General features: G+C 41.1%; 1 protein-coding gene across 1 annotated transcript in view; it reads right to left on the bottom strand.

Moving 5' to 3' along the window:
• Dusp16 (dual specificity phosphatase 16) overlaps nucleotides 1-18678 on the bottom strand; it is an 86501-nt gene that overhangs the window by 20926 nt on the left and 46897 nt on the right. Inside the window, exon 4 of the mRNA XM_057771207.1 lies at nucleotides 4529-4692. Coding sequence (XP_057627190.1) covers nucleotides 4529-4692 — 164 coding nt within the window. The remainder of the gene's footprint in view (nucleotides 1-4528; nucleotides 4693-18678) is intronic.

Below are 18678 nucleotides of genomic sequence, written 5' to 3'. Positions count from 1 at the left end.
AGATGGGAATAATCAGTTTTCAGGGGAAGAAACCAAGGGTCAGCAACTCAAAGTGACAGAGTGGCTAGGTGGAGAATTGATATGAAAACTGTTTCTACTCAAAGCTGTCTCTCAGCCATCATGTGGTGCTGCTGCAGTATTGCGAGTCAGGCTGTGTACCGGGCCGTGTGAATTATTGTTCTCCTCTAAACAGCCAGAATGAACACTGCATGGTGTTCTGCACAAGCACCTAATGAGAACTGGTCATCTTCTCATCTTCACACCATTCTCTGAGAATCCCCCAAATCAGCACTTGACAATGCTATGTACAGGCTATCAACCAACACCTACACAAATAAATACATCAGCACAAGTCCTACCAGGAGCATAAGAAAACAGTGTGGGAAAAATCAATTTGCATGTTAAAAGGCCACAGTTAAAAAAAAAAAAAAAAAAGGCACCACATAAAGCAGCAAGCCAGGTAACAGCAAGTCTTTAACCCCAGCACCTGGATCTCTGAGTTCAAGGCCAGCCTGGTCTATAGAGTTCCAGCACAGTTGGAGTTGTTACATGAAGAGATATTGTCTCAGAAAACAAACAAACAACAGAACACACACACACACACACACACACACACACACACGCTGATGGCAGATACTTTACTGACAGTGGGTCGCTCCAGACACAACAGTTTCAAGCTACTCATAGTAGGTAATGTTATCAGCACATCTAGAGTATTTAAGTATAAAAATTCCTCTAACTTTTACTTTTATGGGATAAAGGAGGAAACTAATCAAAAAACTTGAGGGCTGGACAGCCAGCTCAGTGGCAGAACACTTGCCCAGCACACACAAGGTTCCAGAGTTATAAGAGAAAAGAAAAAAAAAAAATCATTCAAATAGCTGAGAGTCTCAAACTTCTCTCAGTCCAGATAAGAAAAAGGCATCAGCAATGACTTTAATACAGTACAATCATTTCAACTGTAAAGACCAGAGAACAAGAGAACAGATTATAAGAAACAAACAGTACAGTGTAAGGGGAAGGAAAAGGATCTTTTGCAGCCAGTGACTTCTCATGGTTTTCAACAGACGGCACACCTCTAGAATGTGAGAAGTAACTAGTTCATGCGAGCAGTTGGACCTTAATGTCCACTAAGGTACCTGAGGCTTCATATAGCTCTTACCATCTAAAGTGTGGCCACGCCAAACTGAGCTGTAAAGTATAAAACACATGGCAGACCTTGAAAACTTATTACAATGAAAAGAACATAAAACACATTTTTATACTGACTATTAAAATATTGACTTAAGTGAATGACTTAATTAAAATTAACTCTAAATTGTAGTTAACATTTTAAATAAAGCTACTAGAATATTTTAAATTATGCATTTGACTTGTATTATATTTTTACTGAAAATCACTGATGAAGAATTGGTTGTTTAAAAAAAAAAAAAACAGAAGGGGGCAGAACTCAAGTATGATCCAAAAGACTGATGGAATTTGCCAGTCCTTTTGTACAGCCTGATAGAGAGAATTCCATTTTCCAGAAAACAACTAAGATCTCTGCCACTGAAGCCGATGACAAGATCTTGGGTGAATGACTTAACAATTTGGGGCTAGCCTACATCCCAATCCTATGTGGTTTTTTTTTTTTCCCCCGAGACAGGGTTTCTCTGTGGTTTTGGAGCCTGTCCTGGAACTAGCTCTTGTAGACCAGACTGGTCTCGAACTCACAGAGATCCGCCTGCCTCTGCCTCCCAAGTGCTGGGATTAAAGGCGTGCGCCACCACCGCCCAGCTCCTATGTGGATTAAACACAACAATGTAAACAGTCTGAACTTGACAAGACCTTACTATATAGCTCAGGCTGGTGCATGCTGGGATTACAGATGTAAACCATTATTCCTAGGCACCAAGGACTTTAAATGGAGTAGTGTGTAATTGAAATTTGGGGTCAACTTATCTTCAACAACTTAGCACTGCATTATGCTCCTTCCATTATATTAACCATGAGCCTTCTAAGAAAATAGCTGTGCTTTTAACATATTTTGGTGGCATTTTGTGTGTGCATATGTTCACATGAATGCATGCGCGCACACGCGTGTACTGTGCATATGCTTGTATGTGTATAAGCATGCTCACATGCGCATGTGGAAGCCAGAGGTCACCCTTAGGTGTTACTCCTCAATAGCAATCCACTTTATTGTTTAAGGTAGGGTCCCTTAGCAGGACCTAGGGCTTGCTGAGAAGACTAAGCTGGCTGCACAGTGGACCCCAGGGATCTAACTGTCTGCACCTCCTCCATGCTGGAATTATAAACACAGACCAGTGCTCCGTTTTTAACATAGGTGGTGGGGATGAAATTCAAATCCTCATAAAGGTGCTGCACGCACTTTACTGATCAAGCTATCTCCCTAACCCCAGCACACATGCTCAAGCCCCGGCCAGTGAGGCAGACCACTTCCTGTTGCTTGTGTAAGATGTAGAGCTCTCGCTGCCTCTCCAGACCAGGTTTGCCTGCACACCATCATGACAAAGGACTAAACCTAGGCACTGTAAGCCACCCAATTAAAAGTTTTCCTTTATAAGAGTTGCCATGGCCATGGTATCTCTTCTCAGCAATAAAAACCCTAATTAAGACAATGATGCTTATGAAAGAGTAAATCTGTGCCATGTATCTGTAATCCCAGTCTTCTGAAGGTAGTAGCAAGAGGATCAGAAATTCAAAGCCAGCCTCGGCCAAAAAAGCTCAAGACTAACCAGGGCTTATGGACCCTGTCTAAGAAAAATGAAACTTAAACAACTGAAAACAAAACGGGTCATGTTGTGAGTTCATTTAACACTTCTGGATAACAATTTTCTCACCTAGCACAATAAAAGTTGCTAACTAAATCTCTAAAATCTTCAGCTCAAAGGTTCTTGTCAACAATGAACCTCATAGTCAAATTCCTGTCCAGTGTTTCAAAGTTGCTCAGCTTTCCAATGCGTCTTTAGCTCTCTTTCACACCTTAGTGACAGTCTTCCGTAGTGACTTCTGCTGAAACTATTGTCCCATAACCTTCAGTAAGTCCATTCTCCACCCACAAAGACTCTACATTCTCTGTTTACTGCACATCTAGAAGTCCATGCAGCAAGTGACACCAGAAAGCTGTGCATTTTCCGATTCTCAATCCAGGTTCTAGGCTGACTGCCTTCACCCCGTGAGTCCTCACCCAGTTGTTAGGGTGAAAACGGAACAGAGAAAACTCAATGTGTCATTGTCAAAAATAAATAATACAATGATTTGTAACTATTTGTACTAACTGGTTAAGGTTTACCAAGAATAAATAGAAACCTTAACTAGTGCTTTAATTTTTTTTTAACCTGGATTAAATAAGCCAAACATCTCTAGCTTTGCTACAGGAACACATGTAACTTTAGAAAGTTAATTTTGCTTTCTGTAACATGGTTTACTAATCTGTAAAACAGGATTAATAGTAAGCCACATGCTCAAAGGCACTGTGACCCCACCAGGGGGGTTCTGTTTATACATAAACTGTCAAATCTCAAGTAGGCAGATTTCAGTAAAAAGCAAAAGTATTAATAACACACTGTGGAGGCAAATCCTACAGAAGCAGGGGCTTTGCTGTAAAAACAGTGAAAATGCCTCACCGATGCCCAAAGACAATATTTTTCCACCTAAAACATTTGTTTTCTATCCGCTAAGAAGACCACTATGTACTTTCCAGCCAGTCTGACTGTTCCCATCACTCCAGAAGACGCTAAGGGTAACCGCTGCCTTCATCACCAAGAGCTGCATTCGGATTGCCACGTGCTTCTTCAATTAGTAACACCGTAAATTAAGACATTTTTTAGAGAAAATTCACTTTTCCAAACAGGAAGAGAACTTTTATTTTTTAGCATTCCTGCTTGAGAGCATGTAAGCTGCAGAATCAGATCATAGTTCTACTGTTGTTGTGTTTGTGCATTAGCACGGAAGCCTCCATCTAATCTGCGTTTCTATAACAGGTTATGCCTATTCAGTGCTATCCACAGCTTTTCAGCAAGAATCCATAATCCTCTCTCTGCAAATTGTTCCAGCCAGCTTCAAACACAGCGGAACTGACAGAGCACACTTCTGAGTCTCTGTCCTTGACATTCTTAATCATCTCTCCCCATTCTGCTGCCAGCTGTCACCATAAGGACGTTCCTCAATCCAGGCCTGACCTGAATGCATTGTAAGTGTAGGACACCCAATTACAGTAATACAAAAACTAACAGCCCAAGAAAACAAAGCTAATGGTGTGGAAAAAAAAAAAAAGAAAGAAAGAAAGAAATCTTATGTCAAGTGTCTTGGACCTATGGGGAAAACAAACAGCAACAGTTTGGGTGTCCTATGGCAATAAGTAATATCAAAGCAATACTGGAAAGATAATATGACCCTTGTGGGAGGGAGCTCGTCGCCGGCACACTAACGGTGCTCCTCCTCTCTGGGATCACAGAATGCTCCACTGCTGCTTCTCCAGCTGCTACCAACAGACACATACAGAAAGGCGTTTGGAAGCACCCACCTTGTTGAGGACATCTCGTTGGCAGCCAAGATAGAGATTGGGAAGAATTCGAGTTGGCCCAATGTTGGCAACAGGTAAGCAAGGCTGAGATATGCAGGTAGGGACTAGAGTGGATTTTCCTTCACAGAGGCCAGGGAAACAACGAGAGAACTCAGCAAACCCACCTAAGAATAAACATTGTATGATTATGCCATGTACAATGTAAAATAAACCAGCCTTCTGGAACTACTTGACTAAAACCATTTAACACAGACCCAAGCAGGTAACACTGCCTATGCACATCCTTCCCACAGCTGCTGATGCTAACTAAAACTGGTACAGAATCCAGCGCTGACTCCAGCTTATAAGGCTGTAGTATGGACGGGCAAGTTCCAAGGGCCCTGAAGATAATCACTGCCTTCCTTAGACAGTTTCTTAATCCTCACAGACTCTATGACATGTGATCCCCTTTCTCTCTCCATAAAAATGTTATCTATGGGACATTAAGGATTTTAAGTCAATAGCAAAGAAGTCAAAAATAATTATTCACAATAGCAAACAAATGGGTATTTTAAAAAGTGATAAATTGAGTGTTACTCGTTTAGAGTAAAAATAATGCTGTAAATTCTTCCAGGATTTAACTTTACGTCTTCCAAACACACAGATCCTGGGTAGTAGTGGTGGTGGGGTAAGACAAGGTCATGAGCCAGGCAGTGGTGGCACCCGCCTCTAATCCAGCACTTGGGGAAGGGAGAGGCAGGCAGATCTCTGTTGAGTTTGAGACCAGAATGGTCTATAGAGTGAGTTCCAGATCATCCCAGGCTACACAGAGAAACCCCATCTCAAAAAACAAACACAACACACAAGGTTGTGAGTAAGCCTGTTTGCTTCAGTCAGATTCAGGATGTGGCTGCGGAAGCCTTGAGCTCCTCTCCTCCAACCTGGGTCACCCTGCCTGGACAGTTTTCTTAAGATGGCAAAAACATGCCTTATCCTTAAAACTTATCTTTATAACAAGTCATTACAGTTCTGTAGGCAGTCAAGGCTCAATCATTACTACTGTTCATTTTCCTAAGCACTATGAACAAATGTTGACAGAGCCTAGATCATCTATAGTATATGAATTCTTGTGGCAAGAGTCCTGGGTTCAGATTTAGAACTTGGGGTTGTCCCCCATCCCCCCGGCCAGGTTTTTTTTTTCTTTTAAAACACATATTTATTTAGTGAGTGTGAGTGTGTGTCAGTGTGTGTGTGTGTGTGTATGTGTGTGAGTGTGAATCAGTATGTGTATGTCCGTGTATGTGTGAGTGTATGTGTGTCAGTGTGTGTATGTCCGTATGTGTGTGAGTGTGTGTGTGAGTGTGTGTGTGTGTGTGAGTGTATGTGTGTGAGTGTGTGTGTATGTCCGTGTGTATGTGTGTGAGTGTGTGTATGTCCGTGTGTGTGTGAGTGTATGTGTGTGAGTGTGTCCGTGTGTGTGAGTGTGTGTATGTGAGTGTGTTTATGTGTCCGTGTGTGTGTGTGTCAGTGTGTGTGTTTAGGGGGAAAGTACGGAGGCCAGAGGACAACTTGCTGGAGTCAGTTATCTTTTTCTACACGTGAGCTCCGGGAATGGGACTCAGGTTATCAGGTTTGACAGCAAAGCCTTACCCCACTAAGCCACCTCATTAGTGCCAGTCCTGTGGTCCCAGGTGTCTATTTCTAATGAACTGCCCTATGGCCTTCATGAAGTGTTAGAGTCTGGCCACAATCCAAAAGAGAAAAATCCGTGGACTCCTCTGAAGGGGGCAAATGTGAGCAAGGTCTTCACAGGGGTTTCCAATTTAAGTAAACACTCCTATCCAAAGTAAAACACAGGAACCAAATTGTTTCTGATAAATTCCTTACTAACCAAACCCTTACTTCTTAATATCTCAACTCAGAAACCTTGAAGATTAGAATTATGGGAAATACTTACTTGCTCAACTCAAGCATAATCCAGCTGGACCCTGTTTCTTATGTGCAATTCAGGGTCCAGGAGCAGTGAATAAGTCAACATTCCTATCTCCAGTCTAAGTAACTGTAATTTTAAAGCTATTCTTACACATGAGAAATTGAAAGGTCTTAAACTAAACTGGTGGATCAGATCAGATTGGCTGCAGAAATTCAAATTACTCTGTACAGTGAACAAGGCCCCCAAATCTGCCTTGCACCATACACACACACATACAAGCCCAGTGACGACACAGCAGGGAAAGCAAGAATATAAGCCCCTAGACTCAGGTTCACTCCGGGACCAACACATTCTAGATGTCTGATGTGGTTAAGGTTACTGAATCCAACTCTGAGTTTTCTCATCTAAGTATTAACTTAGTTCACTTGCAGTATTCCATGTGGCACACAGCAAGCACTCAAGCAGGTATCCGTGGTTATTACTCCAGGACAGCAACCATCCTCGACCCTGGCACCTCCTTAGGATCTGCCTAAGACACACAGTGAGAAGGCAGAGCCTCTAAGCCTTAGAATCTAAGGTTACATTTCCCAAGGGTATGTCAGAGCACTGGCGTCCTGAAAGAAGCTGACACACAGGACTTGTCCAGAAAGTAAAACACTGCGTATATCTCCCTGAGAGTCACAGCTCCCATATCACAGTAAGGACTCCAAACATATTACCTCCAAGACAAATAAGCGTTTTCAAACTGATGTAAGCATGGAAATCCCTCTAAAATCTTTAGCCGATGGTGGCGTTCTATACAAGTAAACGCCAGGCTGGAACGGCTGACTACAATCAACTAAGTGTAGCCGCGAATGGTCTCCGAGGCAGGCAGACGGGCCGTGCTGTGCACTGTTTAGGTGGATTTTTGGTTATAGAGTACAGCTGCTGTAAGGTGGGGCCCTGCGGTGGGTCTACGGCAGCACAGTAAAGGCTGGCACTTTTCTTTCTTCAGTTTATGCCAAATGACAGGCAGGCACTATTTTGATTATAATTAATTGTATGATAAAATTTTAATATCTATATGTTGTTGTTTAACCTAAGAATTGTTTTGGAGTAATCTCTGGCTCCAACTCAGTTCATAGGAAGCCTGTCATTTGCTGTAGGAAATCCTACAGCCAGTAGCCTCTAAGTTACCCGGCCACTGGGGAGTAGCCTCTTACACTATTTATGCTGATGTAAAGCTGGCCTCTTTTATGGCTGCAGAATTCGGTTGCTGTTCTCTGGTCCAGAAGAAGATTCTGATTTGTGAGTCTACCCCTAAACAAATAACCATCTATTATTCTCAATTCTGAGCTAGTGTGGGATTTCTTTTAAGCGTCCTACTTCAGTCATTTAAGACAACAAAACCACATTCCAGTAAAATATTTTTAGAGAATGAGAATCCAAAAAACACCTCTTGACTTACACTTTAAATTTGTAAATAATCAGACTGAAAAATAACAACAGAATATACGGAACAAAAGCTATGACAAGCAGTATGAGATTACAGGTGTGGCCTACCTGCCTAGCTCTACAGGTACTGTCTTAATCTTTATAATATGCTATGAAATAAATGTCATCACTATTCCTATTTGCATACAAGAGCACAGAGGCTCAGAATTACATTCTGTAGTAATTAGCTGAGCTATGGGATGAGTCTACTTCTTAAATCCTCTAACTTGTGTGCAGGGACAGCCTTACTGCTGCTACCTATGGTGTTCCAAGCTTACAACTCTCATTTGCTAGTTCTCAGAACGAGTCCAACAGTGGGTACAGCCCTTCCCCAAACTGATGAAAAGTCTTATTTTCCCCAAAGAGAGGGTGTAAGGGTGTGTGTGTGTGTGTGTGTGTCGTAGAAGTTTCACTAAGAGAAGAAAGAGAAGTATATCTAATATGACCAGAGATAAGAGACTTATTAAACACAGCTGTGGGGGAGATGTAAACGGTGTCTATTATTAGGCTTTCTTACAGAGCAATGGGTGAGGGGTTATGGACCCTAAGGCGGCCACACTGGAAGGTTTGTATGATGGAATACTCCCCTCATATCCCTTCCCCTAGTTCTCCAACTATATACTCTAGCCCTTCCCACGACCCAGAAGCCACAAGCAATTAAAACAGAATTGTATGCAACTGCTTGTGAGGGGTAGAGGGATACTCAAATGAAGGTCCCATTACCCTGCCTCCCCTACTTCTACAAGGGAATGTCAACCATCAAGAAGCCCAGCTAAGATGATCTTTGGCAAAGTGACCCAATAAACTTCTGAAGATAGTGGCAACATGGCTTAGGGGATAGTCATGTACAACAACTCACATGGAATCCATAATGAAGTTCACAAATATCTAGCTAAAACGTCAAGACACCATGGTTTGTTCATGATCAGATTCACAAGCTGACAGTTAAGCAAAAGCTTTGTCTTAGCTTCCACAGGCTGTATGTCAGAGGGACACACTTCTGCATCCTCCAAAAACAACTTTCAATCATATTAAGTCAGTCAGCCTAGCTGTCCAGGGTCCAGCTGTACCATTAATTAGTACAGGGATCCTAAGTCACTTTAACGTCAATGCACCTCAAAAGTATGGTTGGTTCTAGAAAATTCCATGGCAAGGAATTAAAATTAAATGACAGAAACCACTATTCAACCTCAAAACAAAAATGCCAAACCAACAATACATGGTAAAATGCTCTATAAAACCAGAGAAGCCCGGCGAGGTGGTGCACACCTTCAATACATGCCAGCACAGGGGCAGAAGCAGGCGGCTGAGTTCAGGCCAGCTAGGTCTACATAGCAAGTTCCATCCAACCAAGGCTACATAGTAGACTTTGTTGCTAAATAAACATACTTTTGCTGGGTATTTTCAACTAATATTTCAACTAGTACAAACACTAATAGCCAAACTTTGAAATATTTAATAGTTTTCAAGGAAATTGGAACATCATTTAATGCTCAGTCTGGCTTGAAATGTTCCAGAAACTCCTCCATCCGTCAAAGAGTACATTTCACTGCTCTTTATCTGTGACGGCATCCACTCTGCTGACTGACACCTGCCTTCACCCAGTGTTTTCCACCCACCGACCTCTCAGTCACTGATGTATTCTAGCGACTCCAGTTTCATTTCATTGATTGACAACAGATGAGACTACAGCGCTACCCTGAACCTTCAGATGCTGTCTGTAGCCTCATCAGCAACTAAGTTTCAAAATATCTGAACTGTCCCTTTTCCTTTCAAAGAATCTCTTGCAAACAATATCTACATCAAGAAAAAAGCATACACAGCTTATTGATGAACATTTTGTTCCAAAGGGCTGCCAGATACAAACTAAAAGCAGCAAACTATCTGACCTTGCCACAAGGCTCGCTGTCCTAAGCAATCAATGTTTGTGTATTATAAAACCCATATCAGCATTTTGTTAAACTTTTCCCTGTGAAAAACCATATTTAAAACTCTCGGTATTTTAAGAGTCATCATGGACGGTCTCACTGATACTACTCTGCTCCGTACATTCTATGCTGTTTGTCACCTGGGAATGCAGAAAACCTGAGTTGGCAGTAACGCCCATGTATTTCCCTAACACACAGCAGAGCTTCAGAAGAGCTGTGCACTAGTCAGAGGCTTCTGGTTTGGAGAGAAATGGAGAGGGAGAGAATAACAGACACACTACAAGGGTGCTCTTAGTTAATCTTCCACCAGTCAACCTAAAGAATGCATGTATAGAAATAAGAATGTATTATTTTGGACAGAGTAAAAATCTGGTATAGTTTCAAAGGCATGTATCACTTATACGCCACTGTGTTCTCATTCAGCCAAGAGAAAGTTCTTCCCTGAGGGACCTCCTTTATAACACCAATCAAAGGTATTATTTTTTTGCTAAAAAAAAACAAAAAACAAAAAAAAAAAAACAAAAAAAAAATCACTGTGAGGCACCATTACATTATGGTGGGAGGAAATATGCCATGCAAAATAAAATAAAATGCAAAAGAATTCCACTAAGCAATTCCAATTACTTCTCTTTCTTGGCTCATTTGTAATCAGCTATAAAAGTTATGGTCTAAAAGCAAAAAAAATACATAATTAAAAAAAGTAACACTTCACTATAACTCAGTAACATTTCATTTTTAATTAATTATTTTTTTTTTTTTTTTTTTTTTTTTTTTTTTTTTTTTTTTTTTTGGATTTTTCGAGACAGGGTTTCTCTGTGGTTTTGGAGCCTGTCCTGGAACTAGCTCTTGTAGACCAGGCTGGTCTCGAACTCACAGAGATCCGCCTGCCTCTGCCTCCCGAGTGCTGGGATTAAAGGCGTGCGCCACCACCGCCCGGCTTAATTAATTAGTTTTTATTTTATTTTTGAGACAGGATCATACTGGGTAATAATATAGTTCTAAAATTCACCATAGGGACCATTCTGACCTAAAATTTGTATTTGCATCCCAAGTCCTGGGATTATAACTATGAATATATAACCATATCTAGCTTCGCAATTTTTCTAAGTCTCGAATTCTAAAAATCAAGTCATACCCCTTTAACCAAACTAAATATGATGTCAACTACTTTAAGGCTAATTCTCTATAGGGAGAAAGATCACTTTCATCCAAACAGACAAGAAGTCACCGGAGCTTTAACTGATAGAGTTGCCTAACATGGGAGGCAGAATTAAAAAGAACCACCCACTCCACATTCTGAATGAAGTCTACGTGCAGAAATGGCATTTATAAGAAAATTTACTTTCTAGAAAACATTTTTTCCAAATATAATATGCAAATTTAAGTTTAATTTTAAATAATTTTCATATACTTCATATTTCCGTGATATGAGCAGAATCCCTGTTTGAGGGGCTGGAGAGATGGCTCAGCTGTTAAGAGCACTGACTGCTCTTCTCAAGGACCCGGGTTCAATTCCCAGCGCCCACATGGCAGCTCACAACTGTCTGAAAATCCAGTTCCAGGGGATCTGACACCTTCACACCAATGCACATAAAATAAAGTTAAATAAACCATTAAAAAAAAAAAGAATCCCTATTTGATTATTTTAGGATATAGGAGGAAACTGAAGCACTCATCACCTCTAGAGATGTTACTAGTCTAGGTTTGCTCTTGTTGGGCTTAGCATATATTCATCTTATAAAATAATGGGATGCATATGCTATCTATACACGTGCATATAATATACTCTGGTCATATTGAGAGTGTGATTTCAGTTCCCAGAAAATGCAGAGTGGCGGCTAGTTTACTGAACTTTTGGTCTGTCAGTCAATGCACAGCTAAACCTAGAAACTTCTCTTAAATACACACCTCCAGGGTTTCTAACAAATGCCTCAAATAAGCAAAGTTCTTTGAAAAGAGTATGGCACGGGCTGGAGAAGTCACTCGGCAGTTAAGAGCACTAGCTACTCTTCCAGAGGAGCCAGGTTCAAATCCCAGCACCCACCTGGCTGTTCACAACCATTTTTAACTCTAGCTTCAAAGGAATGTGACACCCTCTTCTGGCCTCTGAGGATACCAGGAATATAGATATATGTGAAGGCAAAACACCCATACACATAAAATAAATCTTTAAAGTTTTTAATAATGCAACAAAAATAATCAAAAATAAGACAACCCAAATCCACCGTCTCATTGTAAAAATCAACAAGTTCTGTAAATAGGAGAACCAAGTTCACAGGGGCAAACTCCGTCTGACCCTCCAGTACAATTGGGATGAGAAGGCAACAGCGGAGTCCACAGTATCAAAGACTTCCTGGGAAGGAAGGATTTCAGGGGACTCTGCTTCCAACAGCACGGAAGGGGAATCATTATGTTCATTTGTTACCTGGAATGCAGAGTTCTTAGCTTGAACTTTTAGGCTTAATGCTCTAACCTCCAAGCTTACATTTCAACCTCCTTTGGTCACTTCAATGAAAGGATCTATGGATACCTAAATATAAGTTCAAAGCCAGATCTCCCTCCTGACTTCAGTATCCAGCTAGTACTTGCTCCACTCCCCAGTCACCTGAGGACACCAACGGTGATTCTACAGAATGTCTCTCTCTTCCGCTCTACCACACTATGAAGTTTAAAACCGCATACACCTCATACTTGAATAAACTCAGAACTCCCTCAAATTCATCTCTCCTTTTTTGTAATCTATTTCTACTCCGTTGCCAGATAAAAATTACAAAATAATGTTTTGATGTTATTCCCTAACTATTGATAAAATCTAAAATATGTGGCAAACAACCTAATCCCAATCTAATATTTAGGTTATTGCCCCTATCACCATCTTACATATGCCTAACATAGAAAACTGCTTTTATATTTGGATGGGCTCTGTCAAGTCAATGCTTCATTTCATACATTTTTAGAAACTATAAAACTCATACTGGTTATCGGGCAGAGTTATGACTAAAACTGAATTTGTGTGTGTGTGTGTGTGTGCTGTGATCTATAATCCATTGTGAATAACATTCTTAAAATCACTTCACCATTTAACAAAGTGCCTATCATATAATTAGAAATCAGCAAATGTTTATTGAATCCTTTTTTGTTACAATGAATAACTGTTGATGGACACAAGTTTTGTATATTTTTAGTATTCAAAAAGGATTTCCTGATTCCATTCAAAGACAAAAGTTAAGCTGGCATGGGTGGGGGCACAAAACCTGTTTCCTATTTGTAGATGACAATGTCCCAGAGACTCTCAGATGAGAAAAAAAGCACAGAACAAGAAAATAATTTTCCAGTACTAAAGGGAAAAAGGAACATCTAGTGACTGCCATTTTGGTCAGCCAAAAGCAACACTGTAGCCTCATGTCTTTACCCAGTGAAGTTTTACAAAGACATAGCAAGCCAATTTTCTCAGACATCCTAAGTGGCCCAGGAGAGTCTCTATCTTTATGGCTCAGGGAATCAAGGGCACAACACCTTACAAAACCTTTAGGACAGTGGTTACAATCACACCCCAACGAGGATGAGGGGGCTGCTGGAAGTGCCATAGTAATCTGAATGTGGTTATCAATCAAGGTAACTTATGAGTCAAGATAAAAGGCGAGCATCAGTCTCCTCTCCAGAGAATGATACCCTCAAATCCAACTATTAGCACCGGTCATCAGTGCTCATCGCACCGGCAGTTCTCTTAGCGCCTGTGTGCTGCTCAGAACTCCCTACTCTACTCTGGACCTCTTGACCGTCAAGACCATCTGTGCACTCTGCTCTTATCACCAGTTTTTAGCTCGGTCTGGTGGAGTAGGCCTGATAGCCTAGTTATTTGGAATCTGAGTCTGGAAGATTGCTGATTCAAGGCCAGCCTGGACAATTTAGTGAGACCCTGTCTCAAAAGTAAAAAGATAATAGCTGGGGGTACAGCTCAGTGACAGGGCATTTGCCTACTATGCATTAGGCCCTAGGTTCAGTCTCCAGTAGTGCAAACAACAAAACCCTGTCCTCTTTGACCAACTTCACAATTTCATAGGAGACTTTAAAAAATAGCAAAGGAAGAAAATGATCCCTATTCAATAACCCAAGCAACAATAAAAACCACGCATGTTTACGTTAAAAAAAAAAATCATTCAAGATCCTGGTGTGTGAGCCGGGCGGTGGTGGCGCATGCCTTTAATCCCAGCACTCGGGAGGCAGAGGCAGGCGGATCTCTGTGAGTTCGAGACCAGCCTGGTCTACAAGAGCTAGTTCCAGGACAGGCTCCAAAACCACAGAGAAACCTTGTCTCGAAAAACCAAAAAAAAAAAAAAAAAAAAAGATCCTGGTGTGTGGTGCACACCTTTGATCTCAATACTTGGGCGGCTCAGGCAGGTGGATCTCTCATGAATTTGAAGCCAGACTGGTTTACAAAGGGTTTCAGGACAGCCAGTGTTATATAGAGGGTATAGGTCTCAAAAAAAAAAAAAAAAAAAAAAAAAAAGGAAGGAAGGAAGGAAGGAAGGAAAGAAAAAAAACGAGCATACAAAAAAAATCTTTCAGTGAGCACGTGCTGTGATCTAGACAGAGTACTAAGCAAAGGAGCCAGTGGACCAAGACAGAGGCCATTTCTGGAGTTCACAACTTAGTGAGACAAATTCTAACCAAATATTAAGATGAACACTTAATTAGTTGTTTGGTAGCCAAAAAACTGTGGTAAGCAACTGTACCTGTAACCAGGAGAAGGTTTAAAATTACATTGACTATAGGAGATACCTAGATTAAGTGGTCTTTTCTGAGACAGAAAAAGAAAAGAAAAAGATTTCTGTGGAGGTCCAGAGACCATAAGGGATGAAGACTGATGGTCTAAAAAGGGAGGGGGGAAGAGGAAGAAAGGGTCAGGGGGAGGGAGGAAGGGATGATACAGAAGAGGGGAGCAGAGCATAGAGGAGAGAAGAGAGGGAGAAGGGGGAAGGAAACAGGAGAGAAAAGAAAGTGAAGAGAGAATGTGGCTTAGGTAAGTAAGAGAGGCGACGGAAGTCAGCCACTGTTAGAGTTAGTTAAGGATTCTATAGTCTATCCTAATATTACTGGCACTATTAAACTGAAAGTGAAACAATCTAGCAATAAAGTATATTTAACTTTGGCTCCAACTGTGAATAATGGGCTGGAATATGGCAAAATAGGATATAAAGTCAGTTAGAGGCTCCTAGAGTATCCTGGAAGATAGATGGTGTTGGCTTGACTAAGGACATAGAGGATGAAGACTTCTTACAGACAGAAGAGAGGCCTGGTGATTGAGAGACGACAGGCGTGACCGTTCCCAATGGCCACCGCATCAAAACAAACTCTTATGTTGAAAGAGCTTGTATAACTAATCTCAACTCATCTCAATTCCCATTCCCCTTTGCAGAAAAAATTCACGCCAGTCTCCTCATTAATCCTCTAAATCTATCTTCATTCCTGAAAGTTGTTTTGTTTCTAAACCTCGAGTTAGCCTAAAGTGTCCTTGACCTCACAATTCTCCTGTGTCAGCCTTCTACAGGCTTGTGCCACCACACCCACGTTTTGTGGTGTTGAGGATTAAATCCAGAGCTTCAGGAACACTAAGCAAGCACTGTGCTAGCCTGAGCTGTATCTCCAGCTCCTGGCTTTAAAATAATGTGTTATTTGCAGAAGGGGAGTGTGTCATGGCACACATATGGAGGCCAAAGAACAACTCCTTGGGGTTAGCTCTCCCTTCTACTTTTATGTGGGTTCTGGAAATTGAATTCAGGTCACTAGGTTTGTGTAGCAGGAGTTTTTACCAATGAGCTAGCACACTGCACTTCCCCCCACTGAATCGGAAGGAACTTCCGCACTCAAATATTACTCAGTTTTCAAGGTTCAACAAAATTTCATTGCTGTAACTAAATCTTCCCCTAGTTTCATTTTTTTAAAAATTTATTTTTATTTTATTGGTGTTTTGCCTGTGTGTAAGTTTGTGTGAGGGTACTGAATCCCTTGGAACTGGAGTTGCAGACAGTTGTGAGCTGCCATGTGCTGGAAATTGAACCCAGGTCCTATGGAAGAGCAGCCAGTGCTCTTAACCACTGAGCCATCTCTCCAGCCCTATCTTCCCCTATTTCTACAGACTTCACTGAACTGTCTCTTATCACCATGTCACACAGCACATAACCACGTGCTTCCCTTTGTTTCATTCTATTTAAATGTTTCCCCAAATTAGCCAGGAAACTCTCAAGGACAGGGACAAGCCTTTGCTCTCCCAGTGGCCCCTTCCCTAGAGCCAGGTCCACAGCACAACCACAAATGTGCCCATCAAATTCTGATGGCTCATAGTAAAAAAGCTAAATATGCCTAGACCTGGCACCTCTCCAGGGTACATAACTGGCAAAAGTGGGGCGAAAGTAGATGATGTCACTGTTGTCTTCCAGGGTACTTTTGTTTGGCTTGTGAAAATGTCAGCATGAGGAAACAAGTAACAACTTTAGTTGGCTATGTAGCCCGTTCTGTGCATGCTCTCGGGCATTACATCTTAGTCATCGGTAGCTAGGAAGTGACAAACACACCAGCAGATAACAAATGCAGGAAAGACAATCTAATTTAAATAATTTTATGCAAACTAAGATTCAGAAAACACCAGGCAAATCCATGGCAACTAGTAGGCAATAGTGATTCTTTTTTTGTCTAATTTGCTTAAGTATAACTGGCAAGTAAAACTTATATTTTTATAAGTAATCATTTGATACAAATTTTGAAATGTTACCATAGTTTATATACTATCTTTTTTGTGGCTATAATATTAACACATCCTATTCTCTTAGTAGATTTCAAGTATATTATTCACTATACTCACCAAGTTGCAACCTCTAGGAACCTACTCAATAGCTCAGATCATTTGATCAGCATCAGTCCTATGGCTCCTTCCACCCACCCATTCAACTGCTTCCTTTTTGCTTTGTTTATGTTTGTTTTTTTAAGCAGGGTCTGATATAAGCCCAGGATTGATCACCTAAACTCCTTACGCTTCTGCTTCCATTTCCCAAGAGGTGAGGTGACAAGCACAGGCCACCATGCCTGGCTTCAACCATCTCTGTCCCAGACTCAGTATGTGAGTGTGTCTGGTGCAGCGCTGCTCCTCTGCATCTGGCTGATCACTCGACATAATTCTTTACTGGTTCATGGTACAGAAAATAGCATGATTTTTCTTTCTCCAGTCCTGAGATTGATCCCAGAGCAACAACTATGTTGGGCAAATATTCTACCACTGAGCTGTAACCCCCAGCCCTTTGCTTTGTAAGGCTAAATAATTCCATTGTGTATGTAAATGTTTTTTCTATTTTCTGTGACTCTCAGTCACTCATTTTTTTTTTTTTTGGTTTTTTGTTTTGTTTCTGACAACCAATTCTGAATAACTGCAGTACTTTTATTAAAATATATTTATTTTAATCTTTTACCAGATGCTACAAGTTTTGGTGTGGAATGACTGAAAATGTTATTCCATTTTTCAAAGTGAAGAAATGTCATACTAGATAATAGAATTAATAATAGTAGCACAAATAGCAACTCTATAACAAGAAAAAAGTTATTTCTATTATGCTTTCCTTGGGAAGTGCAGTAATTAATTCTGTAAAACAGAAACTTAACATTTATTAACAAAGCTATTAAATCACTCTAGACCCATTTAAAATACATAAAGACTCAATATACAGCCAGGCAGTAGTGGCGCACGCCTTTAATCCCAGCACTCAGGAGGCAGAGGCAGGAGGATCTCTGTGAGTTCAAGGCCAGCCTGGTCTACAAGAGCTAGTTTCAGGACAGGCTCCAAAGCTACAGAGAAACCTTGTCTTGAAAAAACAAAACAAACAAACAAACAAAAAACTCATTATACATTTGTTCACTTCAATAATGACATTTTTAATAATTACTCAAATCTACTATTTAACATAGGCTGAAGTTATGCTTTTGATGAGCCTCTCACTAGCTAAGATAATTTAATGTTTTGAAATTTTATGTATAGTGATTTTATACATCATTTCATTCTGTAAAGTGTGAAGATTATGACTCTAAAATGCGTAGGAGGCTGAAAGACCCTACTATAAAAGGTCTTTAAGAAAAAGCATCCTGAGCTGCAGAGATGGCTCAGTGGTTAAAAGCACTGGCTGCTCTTCCAAAGGACTTGGGCTCAATTCCCAGCACCCACATGGCAAAATCATGGCTAACTGTAACTCCAGCTCTATGGGATCTGACACACTGTCATACAAATGTACAAGCAGGCAAAACACCAATGCATGTGAAATAAATTTAAAGAGAGAGAGAGAGAGGGAGAGGGAGAGGGAGAGGGAGAGGGAGGGAGGGAGGGAGGGAGGGAGGGAGGGAGGGAGGGAGGGAGGGAGGGAGAAAAGGAAGGACGGAGGGAGGGAGGGTGAGCGAGCATCCTAGCTCTAGGTGGTTCATGTCTTTAACCCCAGCACTTGGGAGGAAGAGGCAGGACCATCTCTATGAGTCCGAGGCCAGCCTGGTCTAGATATTCCAGGACTACCAGCACTACATAGAAAGGCCTGTCTCAAAAAGACAGACAGACAGACAGACAGACAGAGAAAGCACTCTTGATTCCCAATCTAGACTTAAGAAAACTCTAAAATATTCTGGAAATACTTGTAGGTATGAGCCTTAGGCAGTGGTGAGAAATTGAAGACTCAGGTCACTGAGCCTCTCCCTGCATGTGAGAGAGCAGAAGTCTGTGACTCATCTGTGACTTTTATCTGCTGTACAGTTATCCTGTCACTCATCACAGGACAGAAATGAGTTAGGGATACAGCTGAGTGGTT

Source organism: Chionomys nivalis, chromosome 1 (genome assembly GCF_950005125.1).
Source record: "Chionomys nivalis chromosome 1, mChiNiv1.1, whole genome shotgun sequence".
NCBI classification, from domain to species: domain Eukaryota; kingdom Metazoa; phylum Chordata; class Mammalia; order Rodentia; family Cricetidae; genus Chionomys; species Chionomys nivalis.
This window is presented reverse-complemented; position numbering and strand designations above follow the sequence as displayed.